Source organism: Vulpes vulpes, chromosome 7, assembly GCF_048418805.1.
Source record: "Vulpes vulpes isolate BD-2025 chromosome 7, VulVul3, whole genome shotgun sequence".
NCBI classification, from domain to species: Eukaryota; Metazoa; Chordata; class Mammalia; order Carnivora; family Canidae; genus Vulpes; species Vulpes vulpes.
Window position 1 is genome coordinate 102,427,894 of NC_132786.1, and position 20,676 is coordinate 102,448,569.

Below are 20,676 nucleotides of genomic sequence, written 5' to 3' on the forward strand. Positions count from 1 at the left end.
ACATAGATTGGATTTCATCAAAACTAAGAACTTTTGTTCTTTGAAATACCCTTTTTATTTTATTTTTTGAAAAAGATTTTAAAAATTTATTTATTCAGGAGAGACAGAGGCAAAGGAAGAAGCAGGCTCCATGCGGGAGCCCCACATGGGACTCGATCCCGGGTCTCCAGGGTCATGCCCTGGGCCGAAGGCGGCGCTAAACCGCTGAGCCACCCAGGCTGCCCCAATACCCTTTTTGGGAGAATGAAAAGATAAGCTACAAACTGGGAGAAAATATCTGCAAATTTGAAGGTTACCATTAACATCAAATTCTAGAAAATGCAAACTCATGTAGGACGACAGAAAGCAGAACCTGTCACATAGGGTAGGTGCGGGGAGCCACGTATTTCAGGGGTGCACGAGGAAAACTTTGGGGGGCGGGCGAAGGAAATGATTGTTACCTTGTGAGGATGTGTACACATATGTTCACTTACCAATTGTGCACTGTTAATACCTGCAGCTTACGGAGTGTCAATCACACCTTAATCAAGCCGGAGATAATTTTTAACTGTTGAGCAAGGTTTGCCACGAAGTGTTAAGATCTGCAGATAACCGCAGAGCCAAGCTGTATTAATTTTTGTCCTTTAGTGTCGTGAAAAGGCTGCAACATGAGAATGATCTGGTGCCAACGTGGGGCTAAGAAATGCTTGTAAAGCCACTAATCTAGAAACCGCGTTCTCATTTACCAAACTCACTTTTCATCTTGTAAAACGAATGTTTGGGATACTTCTAATTTGGCTCTTTTAAATTTTTTAGTTTATTTATGATAGGCACACAGTGAGAGAGAGGGGCAGAGACACAGGCAGAGGGAGAAGCAGGCTCCATGCACCGGGAGCCCGACGTGGGATTCGATCCGCAGTCTCCAGGATCGCGCCCTGGGCCAAAGGCAGGTGCCAAACCGCTGCGCCACCCAGGGATCCCGATTTGGCTCCTTTAAAATTTAAATCACTGTGAGCCAATTAGCAAAGACTATGGAATCCAAACCACTATCTATCGTCCTTATTTGAAGCCTTGTAGAGTGAATCGCCATCAAGACACCCAGCGAGGGGCGAAGAGGCCCAGAAACAATCCCAGAGACACGGACTCCGTGCGCAGCTCCCCGCATGCGCGGCCCCGCCCCCGCGCCAGGCCCCAGGCTCTGTTGTCACGTGGACGAAGCAGCCCCTCCCAGCAAGCTTGGCAGAAGGCGCAGCGTCGTGCGCGCAAGCGCAGTGCGAAGCCGGAGCGGCCTCTGCGCGCGCTGTAAGTGTCTGCACGTGCGCGACGGCGGGCTGACGGCTGGCTGCGGTGGCGCGTGGAGGGCCGAGGGCCCAGCATGTGGGGCCGAGGACACTTTTCTAAAACTTCTGTGGCGGAAAGTGTGAGGTCAGTGGTAGATATTTTGGTAGGTTCGGTAGCGGCCACCTAAGGGACCGTCTTTTCCCCCGTCGTTGCGGTTTCGGTGCCCCACGTATGGGCCGAGGCCCGTTTCCTGGCCTGCCTTCGCCTAGGAATCGCCGCCCACTCCTGAGGGGGAGGGCGCCCCAGCTTTTGCGGGTGGTGCTGGGCGGCGAACCGGCTTGCAGGTAGCTCGGGCCTGAGTGTTCTCGGTGGAGATGGGGTCTCTTGGGCCCGTAGTGGGGTGGAATTTTCCCTGCCCGCAAGTTCTGTGCCATTTAAGCTTCAAAATACCTCATAAAGTGAGTGACCAGGAGCTGCCCATTCCAGATTCTTGCCATGAATTCGAGTTTGGGAAGTGCCGACCGGTAATCCAGTTTCGTCGGAAGCAGGCGCGGCGTCAGTTTCTTCATAGTCGTCGTGGGTGAAGTCCCGACCGCCTTTGAAATAAGGTCTTAAGGATGAACTTGGGATTTCTGACATTTTCAGTTTGAATCAGTGGCTTCTAGAGAAATGAGCCTCTTCAAACTGATTCCAACTTGGTATTACGACTTTTTGCTCAATTAAAAATTTTATTATTTTTAACCATTGGTGGAGAACAGTACTTGTGAAGATATATTCATGCCACTTAATGTACAGGAAACTTTTTCAGGTGTAACAAATCAGAAGAAATGAAACTTTTTTTTTTTGATTTTTTTTTTCTTGTGACAGCTTAATTTATCTCTTTCCAGAGTTGAGAGAGCATTTGAAACTTTAGTGTTAACTTTTAAAGCTCTTAGAGCCTAAAGTGCATTAATGATGAAACGATAAACGGGTAGACATTTGTTTTGAAATATTTCGGAGCTGGAAAGTATATTATGTAATGAAAATTAGTTTTGATGTAATGGGCAAAATTTGATTCATTTTGCAGCCTTTGGTTGCGGGGGTATCTTCAGAAGTAGAGACCACTGTACCTTTTAAGTAAGATTGATTACCAGTCTGAAGCATTCCTTCTCTGTATATTTGTAGTGTTCCTTTTTGTTTGAACTCTAGAATCCATGCTCTCCTCTGGGAGGGCATCGGTTACTTTGAAACAATATGCACATTGTTCTGAAGTATTGATTTATGTAACTGATCTAAATATGCCTAGATATCCACTACAGTGTAAATTTGTTAAAGCCTAGGGGAAGAGAGAATTTCAAAGATAGATTGTATATGGTGAAATGCAGAATACAGTATTCTCAGATAAAAGAATTAAATATTGAAGAAAATCCCTGAGGTCTTTTTTGGTAAGAGTTTGAATTTTGATTATTTAGGAAAAAAAAAAAAACATACCTGTATGAATTTGAACATTATATAGTCGTTATTCATTGTAAATGCACAGATTTTTAGAACTAAATTCAAGGTATTGTTTTAGCTTTTCAGGAATTGTCCAGATGGAGGAAGATAAGCATTACAATAAAGGTACTGACCCCAAATTATTTTTCGATGTAAGAGCTACATGGTTTTGATTAATTTCTAATTTTCATTGCATTTTGATTTGGTTTTAGTTGAAGATGTGGTTGGAAGTCATGTGGAAGATGCAGTAACATTTTGGGCCCAGGTAAATAGCCTGATTGATTTCCTCCTCCCTCTCCTTCCTCCACTAACCCAGGTTCTGCCCAACAAAAACAAAAATAAAACCCCCCAAATACAGATATCCTTGTCATTCTCAGTGCCTCATTATTCTTTGCATTAACACAAGAAATTAGAAGACAAGTGGCTACAGCTGAGACTTACTATCTGCCTTATGAGTAGTATGCTTATAATACACTGAGTTAAAAAAGAAAGCAAGATTATAATTGTGGTTTCAGTATTACACTCAATTGAACACCAAAAAGCTAGGCTGCAAAATTACTGAATGTGCTAAGAAACTTGTATTTGTGAAGTTACAGCCCCATCTAGGGGTCTTTTATAAAATTGTTTCTTAAAAGATTATGTTTTTAAGTGTCTTTTTTTTTTTTTTTTTTTTAAATGGCTTGGTTTTGAATTTGAGATAGAATAACTTTTTCATCATAAAATTGGAAGCACTAGTGGAACATTTATAATTTTCTGTTGTCATACTTCAAGTCAGATAAGTTTTCTTAGTTTTAAATATAATAGCACCAAAATGCTTATGTTCCAGAATTTAAGGTAAATCCCCCTAGTGCACGTAATTACTTGCTAATTTTTAACTTTGCGAACTGCGTGTGATGTGAGAGGGAAGAGAATGACATTTTTCTATACTTCCTGCAGTATGAGGGTAGAGTGAATTGGCAATGTGGGAAATAGAATTTATGAGAAGAAAACTTGTAGAAGACTGTGATTAGCCCAGAGTTTTAAAATCAATATAGAAAACATTGTAGAAGGGTGATATTCATAGAAAACTTGTGGTAATTTGTGTCTCTGCTTATGCAGATATTTTCTAAAGGACGCCAGTATATTCTATGCCAGTTGTCTCTGTATTAGTAACAGCTGTGTCATTCTCAACAGCGTCCCAGTTTAGGTGATAAATATGCTTAAGCTGATAGCATAAAGATTTTCTAGGAGCACCTGGGTAGCTCAGTCAGTTAAGCATCCAGCTCTTGATTTTGGCCCAGGTCATGATCTTAGGGTTGTGAGATCTAGCCCCACATTGGCTTCTGTACTGGGTGTGAAGTCTGCTTAAAATTCTCTTCCTAACCCTTGCCTCCCCAACATCTCTTAAAAATATATATATAAATAAAGATTTTTAGATCATCCCTGCCCAGTGGAAATATGTGAGCCGCATAAATAATTTGAAATTTAGCAGACACATTAAAAAGAGAAACAGGTGAAATACATTATATTAAATATATTTTATTTAACTTAGTGTATCTAAAATATTTCAAAATGCAGTCCACACAGATATATTTATAGGTATTTCATTTTCCTTTTTCATATTAAGTTTTGAAATCTGGTATGTATTTTAGACTTAGGGTATATCTCCGATCAGACTAGCTACATTTCAAGTGGGTATTGGCTATTATATATGGTCAGTGCAGCTGTAGACTTTGATTTCAGTTGACCATTATGTGAAGCTGTTGATTGAATTTGGAGGTATTACTTAAACCAGGAGTCAGCAAATTTATCCTGTAAAAGATAAGATAGTAAATATTTTAAGGATAGTAGACCATATAGTCTATAGAAACTATTCAATCCTATCAGCTCTTCTATAGTGTTTTGGGTCAGTTTAAATTCAGTTTCCTTTTTTCCTTTGTAGTAATACTGATACTCAGCATGATGTCTTTGGAATGGCTCTTTCCGAGTTTTTTTTTTTTTTTTCCAGTAATCAGAGATAATCATGTTCTTTCTAGCCTTACTGAATATTTTGCTGATGTATTTTTAAAGAACATATGTATATGTTTATTTTGAAATAACACTTATAGGAAGGTCATAAAATTAGTACAGCCTTTTTAAAGAATTTTTAATTTAAATTCATTTTAGTTAACTTATAGTGTATTATTAGTTTCAGAGGTAGAATTCGTGACTTAATTGTATAGAACACCCAGGGTTCATAACATAAAGTGCCCTCCTTAATGTCCATCTCCTAGGTACCCCATCTCCCTAGCCACCTCCCCTCTAGCAACCCTCAGTTTGTTTCCTATGATTAAGAGTTTCTTATGGTTTGCCTCCCTCTATTTTTTTCTTTGTTTTTGTTTTAAAGATGTTATTTATTTGAGAGAGCGAGCACAAGTGGGCTGAGGAGCAGAGGGAGAAGTAGGCTTCCTGCTGAGCAAGGAGCCCGATGTGGCGCTTGATCACGGAATCCCGGGATTGTGATCTGAGCTGAAGGCAGACACTTAACTGACTGAGCCACACAAGCACCTCCCTCTCTGTTTTTATCTTATTCTGTTTTTCCTTCCCTTCCCCTATGTTCATCTGTTTTACTTCTTAAAATCCACATATGAGTGAAATCATATATTTGTCTTTTTCTGACTTACTTGGTTTAGCATAATATCCTCTGGTTCTTTTTTTTTTTTTTAATTTTTATTTAATTATGATAGTCACACACACAGAGAGAGAGGCAGAGATATAGGCAGAGGGAGAAACAGGCTCCATGGGGATTCAATCCCGGTTCTCCAGGATCGCGCCCTGGGCCAAAGGCAGGCGCTAAACCGCTGCGCCACCCAGGGATCCCATATCCTCTGGTTCTATCCACATCATTGCAAATGGCAAGATTTCATTTTTTTGATGGCTGAGTAATATTCCGGGGGGTGTGTGTGTGTGTGTAGGTATGTGTATGTATGTGTATCACATCATATTAATCCATTCATCTGTTGATGTACATCTGGGCTCTTTACATATTTTGGCTTTTGTGACATTGCTTCTATAAACAGGGGTGCATATGTCCCTTTGAATCTGTATTTTTATACCTTTTGGGTAAATACCTAGTAGTGCAATTGCTGGGTCATAGGGTAGTTCTATTTTTAACTTTTTAAGGAACCTCGTTGCTGTTTTTCAGCTTGACTGCACCAGTTTGTATTCCCACCAACAGTGTAGAGGGTTCCCCTTTCTCTGTATCCTTGCCAACGTCTCGTTTCCTGACTTGTTAACTTTTGCCATTCTGACTGGTGTGAGATGGTATCTTATTGTGGTTTTGATTTATAGTTCTCTAATGCTGAGTAATTTTGAACATTTTTTCACGGATCTGTTAGCCATTAGTACAGTCTTTCTTTATACCCTTCATCTAGCTTTGGTTATTGCTAACATTTTACATAACCACAATATAATTATCAAAGCCAGGAAACTAACATTGGTATCATGTTGTTAACTGCAGCCCTTACTCAAATTTCAGGAATTTTTTCATTGTGTATTTTTCTCTTCCAAGATCCCACATTGTATTTAGTTGTCCTGTATTTTTAGTCTCCTCTGACATTAAGAAAAAAAATTTTTTTTAGGATTTTATTTATTTATTCATGAGAGATACAGAGAGAAAGGCAGAGACACAGGCAGAGGGAGAAGCAGGCTCCATGCAGGGAGCTGGATGCGCGACTTGATCCTCGGACTCCAGGATCACACCCTGGGCCGAAGGCAGGCGCTAAACCGCTGAGCCAAGGGATCCCCTCCTCTGACTTTGATAATTCTTTTATTTATTTTTGTCTTTCATGACTGACATTTTTGATGAGTACTGGTTATTTAATAGAATATTCCTTAGTTTAGATTTGATAGTTTTTCATAGATTGGCAATAATACTACAGAAATGATACCGTGTCCTTGTTAGTGTATCATATTGGGGATTCATGGTATTGCTATGTCATTATTGAAAATGAGGTTGCTTCGCTTGTTTAAGGTGTTCATTCACTGCTGAGTTCCTTCACTTTAAAGTTCTTTTTTAATTGATGTTTTAGAGGGAGATACATTGAAATTATCTAATCTTGTTTTTCTTCTACCTTTTCATCCACAAATTTTATTATTTATTACTATGGTCTTTGCCTAAAGATTTTCTGTTTCTCCCAGCTGCATTTATTAATTGGAATTCTTCTGTAAGGAAGAACTCTATCTGCTTCAGTCATTTATTCAATTATTTAAAGAAATATGGGCTCATGGTTATTTATTCCATGGGTTATAAACCAATTCTGTCACTATTTTGTTTGAATTATTCCAGCTTTGGGCATCAAGAGGTTGTTTACATTGGCTGCTATGCCTTTTAAACATGCCTCCATTTCTTTTTTGAGTATTTCTTTACTTTCTGGCACCACCAGAAGTTCCAGGATCATCGTTTACTTTCCTAACTCCTGAAATCTATCACTTTCCAAGGAACTCTGATTCCTTTTATTGGAGAATGATGTTTAGAAATCAAGATCTGGACACTAGGTTTTTGCTTATTGCTACAGGAGTGTCATTGATTTTTAGGCCCTTTCAGCAGAAAGAGCTGGGAAATATATATTTATGAAAACTTACACATATACACATCTATATTTTTGTGTTTTCTTTTCATGTATGCATATACACCTACACAAATACGTATACACATACTGATGCCTACTATGAGTTCATACGAATACCTTCCAGTTTTCATCTAACAGTGCAAGATCATACTAGCCTTCTCCCCTTGTTTGTAATTTCTTCCTCCCTGCTATCATTATGGTATATATACTATTTGTTCAATTGTAGTATATACTTAAACTATTTTAAAAGAGTTTCAGAATTTTAGCCTATATCCATGAGAAATGAATTTATTACCTAGACTGCAGTATTTGTGTATAGTGAATCATATACATTTTGAAATTTTTAAAAAATTTGTTTATTTGAAAGAGAGCATGAGGCAGAGCACAACCAGCAGGGGAAGGGGTAGAGGGAGAAGCAGGCTCCCTGCTGAACAGGGAGCCCAGTGTGGGACTTGATCCCAGGATGCCGGGATCATGACCTGAGCCAAAGGCAGACACTCAACCAACTGAGCCACCCAGGCACCCCTACATTTTGAAAATTTTTTTTTTCATTTTGAAATTTTTTACATTTGTTTCCTTTACCCAGCAACAAATATAAGAGAAAACTCATGTTATTTGACTAAAAAATGCTGTCTATTTTGAGCAATTAGAATTTGATCTGAAGAACAATCCAGAGATAGTTGTTTAAAGTTACCTCTTCTCGGGGATCCCTGGGTGGCTCAGCGGTTTAGCGCCTGCCTTTGGCCCAGGGCGTGATCCTGGAGTCCCGGGATCGAGTCCCATGTGGGGCTCCCGCCATGGAGCCTGCTTCTCCCTCCTCCTGTGTCTCTACCTCTCTCTCTCTCTCTGTCATGAATAAATAAATCTTTAAAAAATATAAAGTTACCTCTTCTCATGATTTAATAGTATTTGATTTCTTAGTTTGAATTCCAAGTAATTTGAACTCACTGCAAAGTAAAAATTCCTTACCTAGAACCATTTCTTACAAGAATTCATTTGAATTACAAAAAATACTGCTGTAAGAATTTGATTTTTTTTAAAAGATTTTTATTTTAGAGAGAGAACATGAATGAGGGGAGGGACAGAGAGGAGAAGCAGACTCTCTGCCAAGCAGGGAGCCCCATGCAAGTTCGATCCCAGGACCTCAAGATCACAACCTGAGCTGAAAGTAGACACTTAACCGAGTGAGCCACCTAGACACCCCTAATTTGATTTAATTTCTAATGCTTCAGAATCTTTTAAGTATTATGCTAATAGAACTCTCAATTATGTAACACCGTCAAATAATAGTTTACCGAATTTTATAATACAACTATTCTTCCTTCTAGAGTATTAGTAGAAATAAGGATATTATGAAGATTGGTTGTTCACTCTCTGAAGTTTGTCCCCATGCCAATTCAGTTTTTGGGAATCTTGATCCAAAGAAGGTGAGTAATATTCTTGGATATAATTATTTCATCTCTCTTGATAGCTTTTTTATGTCTTAGATTTTATAATTGTTGGAATTTTTTGAACAGAAAGGGCAGATTTTTAGAACTTATGTAAACTGTAGTCATAGGAAGTTTATTCTTTAAAAAATACTTATGGACTATATGCCATGTACCAGGTAAGCATTGAGTATACAGTGGTGAACAAGATAGAATCCTTGCGTTTGTTATGGATTGGAAAAAAAAAAAAATCCGTAAAAGTTATCTTTATAGAGTAGTTTAACGATCTTTTCTTTTTTTAAATAACTTAAGACATACAGTAATGTGTTCATGTCTTAGCTGTATAGCTGAATGAATTTTTATGTATCTATGCATCTATATAATCACCCAGATCAATACAGTCCATCGTCCCAGAAAATTCCTGCAGGCCCTTTCTCAGTCAATTCTTGGTCAGTAGTCCCTCTGACAAGAGTTAATTATTCTGAATTATGTCATCATAGATTCACTTGACTGTTCTTAAATACAGTATGTACTCTCTTGTGTATGTCTGGCTTCATCCAGCAGTTTCTGAGATTCTTCCATATTGTGCATATTTGTGTCTTGGTAGTTCCTTTTTAAGCTATGCAAATTTCATTGTGTAAATACACCATTATTCTCCTTTGATGGACATTTGCATTGTTTGTATTACTGTCAATTAAGCTACTGTGAAATACTTATATAGCTTTTTGTTGGATGTATTAATTCTTTTGAGTTTATACCTAGGAGTAGAATTGCTAAGTCATACAGGAGGCAAGCTTCACTTTGGTAGATACTAGCCAAATAGTTTGGTGAAATATTGAACTAGTTTTCATTCTTACCAGCAAAGTATGAGAGTGATGAGGAGGTATTTAAATTAAAGGAGGCACTCTAAGGCACAGAGTGAGTGCCTATTTAAATTTTGTGTCATGTGGGATGCCTGGGTGGCTCAGCAGTTGAGTGTCTGCCTTTGGCTCAGGGCATGATCCCGGCATCCCAAGATCGTTCCACATTCGGCTTCCTCCATGGAGCCTGCTTCTCCCTGTGCCTCGTCTGTGTGTCTCATGAATAAATAAATAAAATCTTAAAAAAAAAATTGTGTCATGGATGCCTTGTTTGCATCACCCAGCTCAGAGCTCTGGTTATTTAAGTAAGAGGGCTAGACATTATATTTTGATATGGAATTAAGTGTATAGAATAGTGTATGTAAAAGGAGCCCATTTGTGTAAATAAAAAGCATAAACATTCTAGCACATATGTAAAATTAGTGTAAATGTAAAATTCTTTTCAGGAGGTGCATGGTGAAGAGGTTTGGGAAGGAAGTCTTACTCTTTACCCTTTTTGATGTATTTTGATTTTCTTTTAATAATGTGCTTCTGTTTTATTTTAAAATAATTAAAATCCTGATGGCATATATAAAAATGTGCAAAAAGAAGAAATTAGAAGGAAAGAATGTAGCTTGGCATGGAACATCAGAATGGATAAGGGAATGCAATTTGTAAATTTTTAGGATTTTTTTGCTTGCTGAAAAATGAAGTAGGATAGTTAGGATAGTGTACCATGCTGCTTGTGCCCTCTCTTGACCTCCAGTTGTTGAAGGTTAGCTGAGGGAATCAGAATTAGTGCTTATTGAACACATCTATCCTTTGTAACATTTGCTGTTAGATATCTGTTGTGTGTCTGAATTGATTGTACTTTGTTGCTTTGGGGAGTTGAGGATTTTTGTATTTCATACTGTATATGTCTTTTGCTTCAGAATCTCTGAGTTTGTCCTACCTCAGAGTGATATACCTAAAAGTAATTTTCTATTTCACTTAAAGCAGTGTTCCTCAACTTTTCATTATGCCCTTCTAAGGCATTTTTTCCCCTAATGATTCTCCTTCCTTCAAGACATATTGACAATCATATTGTATGTTTATGTTTTCAGGTAGGTTTGAACTTTGGAATGATATAAACCATTGTAAATTTGAAGACACCCCTTACCCCTGAACCAGTTTTCATTCCCTTGGGAATGAAATTTCCTGCATTGAAAATGTTTGATTTAAAGTGGTTATCAACCTGGGCGATTTTGTATTCTTCACTCCCACCCTCAGGTGATACTTGGCGATATCTGGAGACATTTTTGGTTGCTACAACTGGAGGGTATGCACCTGGCATCTTGTAGGTAGAGGCCAAGGGGGAGGCTGCTAATCCTGCAGTGCACAGGACAGAGAGCCTGTGACCCATTTCCTTGCCAAAGAATTATTCTGTTTGAAATGTCAATAGTGCTGAGGTCTTGAAGTATGTAAATTTTCCTTTGTTTTTTAAAATTAAACGTAATTAAATTAACATAAACTTATATGAAAATTCAGTATTAAGGATATCTAATTTAATTTTATTCATTTAATAGCACTAGAGTCTTTTTATAAAAAGTAAAAAGTCTAAAATTTTTTCTTGGCTGGTAGGACACATGGATTTCCCACATGGTTGTGAATTAGACTTAAGTGGTATGTACTTGGCATGTTTATATTTTAAGAACAATTAATTGTACCAGTTATGTCTTCAGATATTGAAACAGCGTGATTTTAAGACTTTGATGCTTATGCTTCCTTTTGAATTTTGTTTTTATGTCTTTCCTCTTTGTTTTTGGAAGCAGAATTGCATTATGGACTCTGAAGTCAGATTGCCTGACTTTGAATTCTGATTCTGTTGCTTACTGGTTCATGACTTTGGGCCTATAATGGTGAACACAATATATCTGCCTCATACATTTGTGAGAATAAAATAAGTTGTATATAAAGTGCTTATTGCCGTATAGTAAGTACTTAATAAATGCTAACCATTATTCTGATCAATAGATCAATAGCATGCTTTGAATCATTAAAATGCCAAGTAATTTCACTTTCTTTTTCTCTTTACAGATTTATGGTGGATTATTTTCTGAAGATAAATGTTGGTACAGATGCAAAGTACTGAAAATCATCAGTGATGAAAAGGCAGGAACAAGTGTTCAGCTTTTTTTTTTGTTTTTTGTTTTTTTTTTGCCCTGAGTAATGATTATCTTGTTTCCAAAATATGATGCTTATTTAGCCCTTCTTTGCTTATACATAGTAGTAATAAGATCTGGTTCAATTGAACTTATAAATTGATTAAAACATGTTTTTTTCCTGGTGAACAGAAAAGAAATAAATAGCTTAAAAAAAATCCAGGTCAGGTTCAGGAATATTCTTCTGAATTTAAATTGTCATATAATCTCCACAGATTGTCCAAGAGTAGATTACGTAATTTGTAGATGATATTTGCTGACCAGTGGTTCTTAATCATTAATGTTTGATCCTTGCTAAATAACTTTTAAAAGTTCATTCTATTAAGATTGAGTAGGGAAAGAACATTTGATCTATCCTTAAGAAGTTCTTTTTATCTTTTGCTTAGTTGATTTGCATATTATTAATGAAGATTTGCTTGCTGCTTTCTCATGCTTTGGTTGAATGTAATGAATTTTCCTTGTGTATTTGATTTTTTTACATTATGAACTCAAGGGAGATTTTAAGATTTGTGGAGATGAGATTCAGAATAGCTGGTGGCAGTTGCACTTTGCAGCCTGTGTAAAAACATCTCTGTAGGCTTTCCTTTACTGTTTTTTTTTTCTTGTATTGCTTTACTGGATTTAAAAATATTTTCTTGTGTATATATTTTATAAATTTTTTAAAGTGTAATAAGGAGATGAGATGAAACAATTTGAATAATGCTCAGAATAACTTTAAAAAAGTTTATTGATTTATTACCATCCTAGCTAATGGTTTATCTTAGTGAAATAGACCTAATTAGACGTTCTCCTCACTGTTTGACAACTGGAGATATATTGTGTTTGTTTTTGCCTGGGCTTTAACTTTTTTAAAGTAAGGGGCAAGATGGCTTTTGACCTTGTGATATAAACTCTTTTTCTTTTGTTACTTTCTAAATTAGATACAGAACTGGAGGTGAGGGTGAATTTGATTCATTTCCTAGGTTTGACACCTGGGGTGGGTTTAATTTTATCCAAGGAAGTTTGATAGTTTGGCCTTTCTTTTCAGATTTTACTGTTTCCAACTTGAATTTAGGAATGTTGATTGATTTTAACATTTGAGTTAGGAGAGGTCATAAGCATCACAGATTTATGTTTATTGAAATACTAGCTGTTTTTAAAAAAAAAAGCCAAAATGAGAAATGGTACTGTTGGAAATAGTACTGTTTGGCATTTGTTGTTAACTAGTTAAATGGAAGTTCCTGGGATCTGATAGACTATTGATTTTCTTATTTTGAGGATATTGTTGGAGCTCTTGTTTTTGTCAATTTGAGGTAAAATGCTGTTTTGATTTATAGGTAATTAACAGAAAGCAAATTCGTAGTTTCTTTGGAGATGTTTAATCTAAGTTTTGTGTTAGTATTTGTCTCATTTTTTTCCTAGTGTCTGGTGAGATACATTGACTATGGAAATACTGAAATTCTGAATCGATCTGATATAGTTGAGATTCCTTTGGATCTGCAATTTTCTAGTGTTGCCAAAAAATACAGGCTTTGGGGACTGCAGATTCCATCTGGCCAAGAAGTTACCCAGTTTGATCAGGCAAGTCACAGATTTTAAATATTTTTGTTAATGGAAGTAAAGCTGTATGCTTGAAACAAAATATAAATGTAGTTAAATTTTGCTGATTTTCTTTAATATAAAAAGCTTGTATAAATTAGTGAAAATATGAATTATAGGATAATTCAAAAGTAATTGTAATAATTATAAAATATGAATTATAGAATAATTCAAAGCAATTATTTGTGTTCCTCTTTGCTAGGTGAATGTGATTATCAGAGTGATAGGTATGTGTATATATTTACATAGTAAGTGTAGATTCTTCTCATGTGACTGTTTAAGAGAGTCAATGATGGAGAAAATGATGAATATAATTACTGTTATCTCTTGCTTTTGAGAAAGTATTTATTAAATAAAAGTGATCTTCAATAAAAAAAAAAAAAAAAAAAAAAGGGATCCCTGGGTGGCGCAGCGGTTTGGCGCCTGCCTTTGGCTCAGGGCGCGATCCTGGAGACCCGGGATCGAATCCCACATCGGGCTCCCGGTGCATGGAGCCTGCTTCTCCCTCTGCCTGTGTCTCTGCCTCTCTCTCTCTCTCTGTATGACTATCATAAATTAAAAAAAAAAAAAATAAAATAAATAAATAAAAGTGATCTTTAACTTAGCCCTGGCCATAAATACCACAAAACTGAAATTAGTGGAGTTGTGAATTAGTCAAATTTTTATCACTTTGGCAAGGGTTCATACTGTTTGGTGTAGTAGTTTTCAGTGGTGTTTTATATAGATTTCAGTTTGTATCCATTTCAATTAAATTCGGGTTAGTAGCCTAATTCTGGCAGCCACCTGATAATTTTAGAGGTAGTCTTCTGGGAATTCTTCCTCCTTTCAAATCTCCGGTGCAATAATGATACTCTTTTGGTGGGTATTACTGCTGTTGAGATACTATTGCTAAATAATCAGATTTGTATTTTTTTTTAGCAGCTCAAATAACTTATGTAAAAATGTTTTAACCAGTACTATATGGAATAGTAAGATTCAGAAACCTTTTTGTTTCCATTTTGTTTTGTTTTGAGAATCTTAGGGGTTGTTGGGTATAGCTTTGTCTGCAGTATAGCTACTTATAAGAAACATTTCTGTTCTTGGAACTCAGACGTTCATAAATACAGAGTAAAGCTTAGATATTAAAAAAAAAAAATAAAGCTTAGATATTACTGTAAAATTACACCCCTGAGTTTATGGTTTAAAAATCTGAAGTTTTTTGTTTTTTTTTTTTAAATTTTTTTTTAATTTTTTTTATTTATCTATGATAGTCACAGAGAGATAGAGAGAGAGGCAGAGACACAGGCAGAGGGAGAAGCAGGCTCCATGCACCGGGAGCCCGACGTGGGACTCGATCCCGGGTCTCCAGGATCGCGCCCTGGGCCAAAGGCAGGCGCCAAACCGCTGCGCCACCCAGGGATCCCAAATCTGAAGTTTTTTATGTTTTCCTTTAATATAGATGTTTTGACCAAGGCGAGGTTTGTTTTGAATTTCTTGTATGCCTAAAACTCTAGAATCTTAAATTTGCTGACCTTAGAAATTATCTGCTCTCACTTTGTTATTTTACAAATAAAGAAATTGGGTCTAGAACAATTAGATGACTTTTTTAAAGTCATAAAGCTAATTATGGCTGGATGAGAGCTGGAAATCAAGTCTGTTGCTATTCTTATAGTAAGATGATGTAAAATTTATGTTGATTGAAACAAACCTGAATCAAGGATAAGAAGTCATTTTTATTTTTTTTTATTTTTATTTTTTTTAAGAAGTCATTTTTAAAAGTTAGTTTTAGGACTGAGGAGTAAACTTTAATTATTGGGAATGTTTTGTATGCTTTATAGATTCTTTACAGTTGATACTATTTGTATTTGCATGGTTAAGTTAGTAAAAAGAGTACTGATTAGAGTTCAGCTGTATAGCAAACTGGACGTTTTCTGGAAAACAAAAAACATATTTAGCCATTAATTCTCAGCTCAAGGCTCAAATATAATTTCCTATATAAAGTCCTTTGCTAATACCCACTATCCATTCCCCTGCATCTGTTTCAGTCACTCAGTAGTAAGGCATGTAGAATTGCATTTTTCCCCTCCCCAAGATAGTGGGTTTACAGCGATAAGACTGTCTTTTTTTTTTCTTTTTTAAAGATTTATTTATTTATTCAGAGAGAGTGAGAAAGAGGCAGAGGGAGAAGCAGGCTCCGTACAGGAAGCCCGACGTGGGACTTGATCCCGGATCTCCAGGATCACACCTCGGGCTGCAGGCGGCGCTAAACCACTGCACCACTGGGGCTACCCAAGACTGTCTTAATAGAGACAATATTTTATTCATTTTTCTATGCCCGTTCTCCTTGCTTTTGCGTGTTGAATGTTAGGTGAGCATCCAAACTTAACCTAGCATTTGAACAAATAAATGAGTAGTAGGGAGTTAGTTTAAATATAAAGAAAGTGAGTGAGAGAGAAGAGAGGCTTCCAGAGGGTGACCTAGGCACTGGAATACCTTCAGTATTTTTAAACCAACACTTTCTTATGTTATAGCACAGTTGAAATTCATAACTCATAATAGTGGTTATAACTGCTGTAGATCAAATGAAGATTTACGTCCTAAATGCCTTCCTTATTTTAAAAAATTTATGTAGAACCAGGGAATGAGATCGAAAGATGGAATTTGGGTTTAACAGATTAAAGGCTTTTTAGTCTTTTTTTCTAATATATCCAGACAAGATTAGGTAGACTAAAGTAGCAAGCAAGGGATGCTTTTTTTTGTTTCTGAATAAAGCTTACCAGTTTAGAAACACAATGAAATATATCTTAGAAAAATGACATCATTCATCCTTTTTTTAATCGTTGAAAGCTGTGTGTGTGTGTGTGTTTAAAGACTGTTTTATTCATTCATGAGAGACAGGCAGAGACACAGGCAGAGGGAGAATCAGGATGCTGGACTCAATCCCAGATCCCAGAGATCACGCCCTGATCCAGGCATCCCAAAGGCTTTGTGTTCTAAAACAATCGCCAGATTTTTTAAAAAGATACCTAAGTGTGTTTTAAAAATAGATAAATATATTTCTTTTTCTTGCAGGATTTAATGGAACTCTAACATTTCTCATTATAAAAACTAAATATTTGACATTTAAAAAAGAATATGTAGAATATGTATTTATGGCAAAGTATAATATTAAAAAACCTGTGTAATCCTCTATTTGGTTATTTTTTTTGTTAGATTTTAGGAGAAGAAGTTAGATTTTATTCCAAGTTTAGGGTGTTCTGTCTTTGTGGATTGTATATGATTTGGGAAGAATTTTGTTGAAGAACTAAATGTGATTGGTGACATAATGGAATTTGACCTCAGAGAAAAGTCTAAAAATCAGATTTTTGTATAAAACATTTAAAGTAGGAGTAGTATACCTTTAGAACATTCAGCTTTACGTGATTGGAACTCTTGTAGAAAATAGATTATTTGCATTTAAATCTGTTGCCCAAAGACAGAGTTTCTTGAAATATTAAGAATTTTGCATATTCCAATAATTCTCAGACACTGTCACTCCCATTAACATTGGTTAGGAATGGAAGTCATACTTGATTTTACATAGACCTCCAGCATAAAGGTGATGATGTGAACAAAGGCAAAAGAAAAAAAATTAAATTTCCTTAAAATTTACAGCCATTGACAAGTCCTTGGGACAGGCAGAGTGACCTTCCTCTAGGAACTTAACTGTCTCCTTGTTAATACTTTGCTAAAAGCAAAAGGCAGCCTTAGCTTCATATTAGCTCGATCTCCAAGATCCTCTAAGTCTCCTTTAACATGTAAAAATTCCTTTGGAGATTTCCTTTATCTCTGCCCACCTCTCACCCCCAAGATACATGCTAGCAGTCATCCTCAAAGCAAATGGCCCACTGATAAACACCTGAAGGATCTCATGACTAAGGTTTTACTAGACAATAATAAGTTACCTTTTCCTAACAACAGCTAGCCCCTCAAGGCCCTGGAAACCTTGCTTCTGAATTCCTTAGGGACTTAATGCTGTCATGCTATCCCTGACCCCCTCCCAACCTGAAAGTCTGTAATGGGTCACTCCTCCTGACCCCAGTGCAGCATTCTGCCCACGGATCCTGTCCCCGTGCTTTAATAAAACCACCTTTTTGCACCCAAGATGTCTCAGGAATTCTTTCTTGATCATTCCTGAACCCTAGCATTTCACATCAGTTGAAACCAAAGTTTCTGTGTGAAAGAGATTAACCCAAAACCACATTCTGATTGATCGGAATCTTAATCTGATACATTTTTATGAATTATATTTTGAGTTTGTTAACTTTGCTTGTTTGATCTCATTTGTTGGTGATGCCTTCTGAATCATCTTTGCTATCTATATTAGTATTCTTGGAAAATTCAAGCCTCTCAGGATGTATGTATTTTAAAATTTTATGATTGGAAAAATTTGTAAAACCCGTTTTTGTAAACTTAAAATACTTTGTCATTTTGGTTTGTGGATTAAAAAAACATTTTTTGTTTTTTTTGGATGGTTGATGATCCTTGAGCATTTATAGTTTGCTGCCTTCTGCCCTTCCAGGTGCACCCTTCCAGATCCAGGGGTTTTTAAATTGGGGTTAAAATGTATCATAGGTAATTTTTTCTGTAATGCTATGTTTTTTATTTTATGCATTTAAAAACATTTTTCTGTGTGAGATTCCAAAGATTTCACCAGCCTGATAAGGGAGCCCATGGCATAGAAAAGCTTAAGAACTCTTACATAGGTCTCATTTCTACTCTTTATAATCTTGTGTAGTTGAAAAAGAGAATATAGTAGTTACTCCCTACCAATGTTTTTTAGTTTTTTGGACTTTGACATTTTTTTTCTTTCTGTTCTTCCTTCTCCTCCATGGACTTTGAAATTTTTTCTTTACTCTCTCTTCTTCATCTTCTACCTTCTCTTCCTCTTTAGTTTAGTTGTGGCCAGCTTGTATTTTCTAGTTTTTAGTTTGGTCTGTCTCTCTTTTTTTTTTTTTTTTTAAGATTTTATTTATTTGAGACAGAGCATGTGTGTACAGGATGTGAGAGAGCTTGAGCAGGGGTGGGCAGGGCCAGAGGGAGAGGGAGAAGCAGGCTCCCCCCTGAGCAGGGAGCCTGACTCAGACTCAGTCCCAAGACCTCCCCCACTCCATTATGACCTGAGTGGAAGGCAAGGCAGAGACACCCAGGTGCTGTTAGTTTGGTCTTTATGCTCTTGTTACCTGGATTATCGTTGGTATGATTTCCTTTTTTTTTTTTTTTTTTCTCTCCTACCCTTGTCTTACTTTAAAGCCAGAGTACCTAACTCTTTTTTTCTTTTCATTTTTTAAAAAATTTTATTTTTAAGTAATCTCCACACCCATCATGGGGCTCAAACCCAGAACCCCAAGATCAAGAGCCAGCCAGGCACCCCTATCCGGAGTACATAATTCTGCCTATAAAACTATTTTTAAAGCTTTGTTGACTTTGAGTACCTTTTCTAGATACTAGAATTCATTTTTATGTGCTGTACTCCTCAGGGCACCATTTTATTTCATTGGGCCAAAATGGTCAACACAATCTGCTTGGTTTAAAACAATTATTCTAGGAAAAAAACCCAAACAGTTATTCTAGGATGTTTAATTGGTACACATTTAAGAATTTATAAATATGGCTGCCTATACAAGTATTAGCTCTACTTCTGGAAAGAAAGATTTTAGTAAATGTGTAATTAAAATATATTCATGCAAGTGGAGAAGTATATTTGTATATAACCAACAACAAGGTAAGAGTACTTTTATAGAGTTTTCAGAATGAAGAAGTATGACTATTTGAAAAACTGGGTAGAAACAAAATAAATGAAGAAAAATATGTTGGTGTAGTTGGTTTACATCTCTTTTCCCCCTATCTTTCTTAGGGCAGAACCTTTTTGGGGAGCTTGATTTTTGAAAAGGAGATAAAAATGAGAACTAAAGCAACCTATCAAGATGGAACAGTTATTGCTCAGGCTGAGTATGGCAGTGTGGATATAGGGGAGGAGGTGGCTAAGAAAGGATTTGCAGAAAAATGCAAACTCCCTTCCAGCACTAATGCCTGTGAGGAAAAAAAATCAGATCCTGGTCAGCTTGTCCTCAAGAACCTCAAAAGCCCCATTCCCTCATGGGGGCATAGATCAAACCAGTCAGCCTTCACCCGACCAAAGGGGCGCTTAAGTGGGAGGATGACTCTTGACTTGAAGAATGAGAATGATGCAGGAAATCATGTGACATTTCCAAAGTAAGACTGTTGTGGGGTTTTTAGTCTTAACTAGTTTCTAATTCATGGTTAGAAGCTCTTGTCAGAGTAGAGGTCAAGGCTTACGTTTTTGGAGTCCTCACCTGTGTCAGTGATTTTGAGAGATGATACTCATTTCTGCTTGTCTCAAACATGTATTCCTTTCTGCTTTAGCAGGAAAATTTTCATTAAAAGCCATTTTTTTTAAAGATTTATTTTTATTTATTTATGATAGTCACAGAGAGAGAGAGGCAGAGACACAGGCAGAGGAAGAAGCAGGCTCCACGCACCGGGAGCCGGACGTGGGACTCGATCCCGGGTCTCCAGGATCGCGCCCTGGGCCAAAGGCAGGCGCCAAACTGCTGCGCCACCCAGGGATCCCTAAAAGCCATTTTGAAAGAAAAATCGTTCCTCAATGGTCTAAAGTTCATATATCAGCTCTTCATAGTAATTCTTTTGAATATGTTTATCAAAAATAAAAATATACCCCTAAATCTGAAATATTCAGGCAGAACCAGAATTTCAAATAAACTCTGAAGTTTTCCCATGGCTTTAAGACTATTTTAATGAATGTCAGGGAATCACCTTTTCTTTGTAACGAAAGAGAAAGTCTTTGTTCCTCCTGTGATGACTTATTATAATGAAATTTGATTATTAAAAAGGGAATTCACTTTTTAGATAATTTTGAATTATAAAGTTGAAGCAGAAACCCAGGTTTAATAAGTACGAAACCTAAGTACCAAACCATTTATAAGCTTCTGTATCATGATCCAAGCCATGATGCCATGTCTTGGGTGATGTAGTTTTTTTTGGGATCTTGGAAATAAAACTAACAACTGTCAAATGGATTGGGGTTGATGGGGAGGGGGAGGAGGAACTGGAAGAAACTGATAAAGGTCGCTTTTTACTATATGTACTGGAGTTGATTTTGCTACAGTTTGGATTATATTTGAGCGTTGGTAGCATTGTTTTTGAAATATGACTCAGTTATAAAATCTAGCTTGCATTAAAATATTTTTTAGTGTTATAGTAGATAAAGGCTTTAAATTAGTTTTCAAAATAAACTTAAGATATATTA

At 36.6% G+C, this 20,676-nt stretch overlaps 1 protein-coding gene across 9 annotated transcripts in view; it reads left to right on the top strand.

Annotated features, from left to right (window-relative positions):
• The first annotated feature begins 1,182 nt into the window (after positions 1–1,182).
• The window catches only part of STK31 (serine/threonine kinase 31), an 87,190-nt gene continuing 67,696 nt past the window's right edge, over positions 1,183–20,676 (top strand). For 2 of the 9 annotated variants that reach the window (XM_025993342.2, XM_025993343.2), the window contains exons 1-7: positions 1,183–1,404; positions 2,813–2,859; positions 2,946–2,998; positions 8,651–8,749; positions 11,665–11,739; positions 13,191–13,349; positions 19,243–19,601. In XM_025993342.2, the coding sequence (XP_025849127.1) occupies positions 1,355–1,404; positions 2,813–2,859; positions 2,946–2,998; positions 8,651–8,749; positions 11,665–11,739; positions 13,191–13,349; positions 19,243–19,601 (842 nt within the window). In that variant the 5' untranslated portion in view covers positions 1,183–1,354. Of the gene's footprint in view, positions 1,405–1,746; positions 1,959–2,812; positions 2,860–2,945; positions 2,999–8,650; positions 8,750–11,664; positions 11,740–13,190; positions 13,350–19,242; positions 19,602–20,676 lie in introns of those variants that run through there. The other 7 variants (XM_072764559.1, XM_072764561.1, XM_072764554.1 and 4 more) reach the window with 6 other exon arrangements.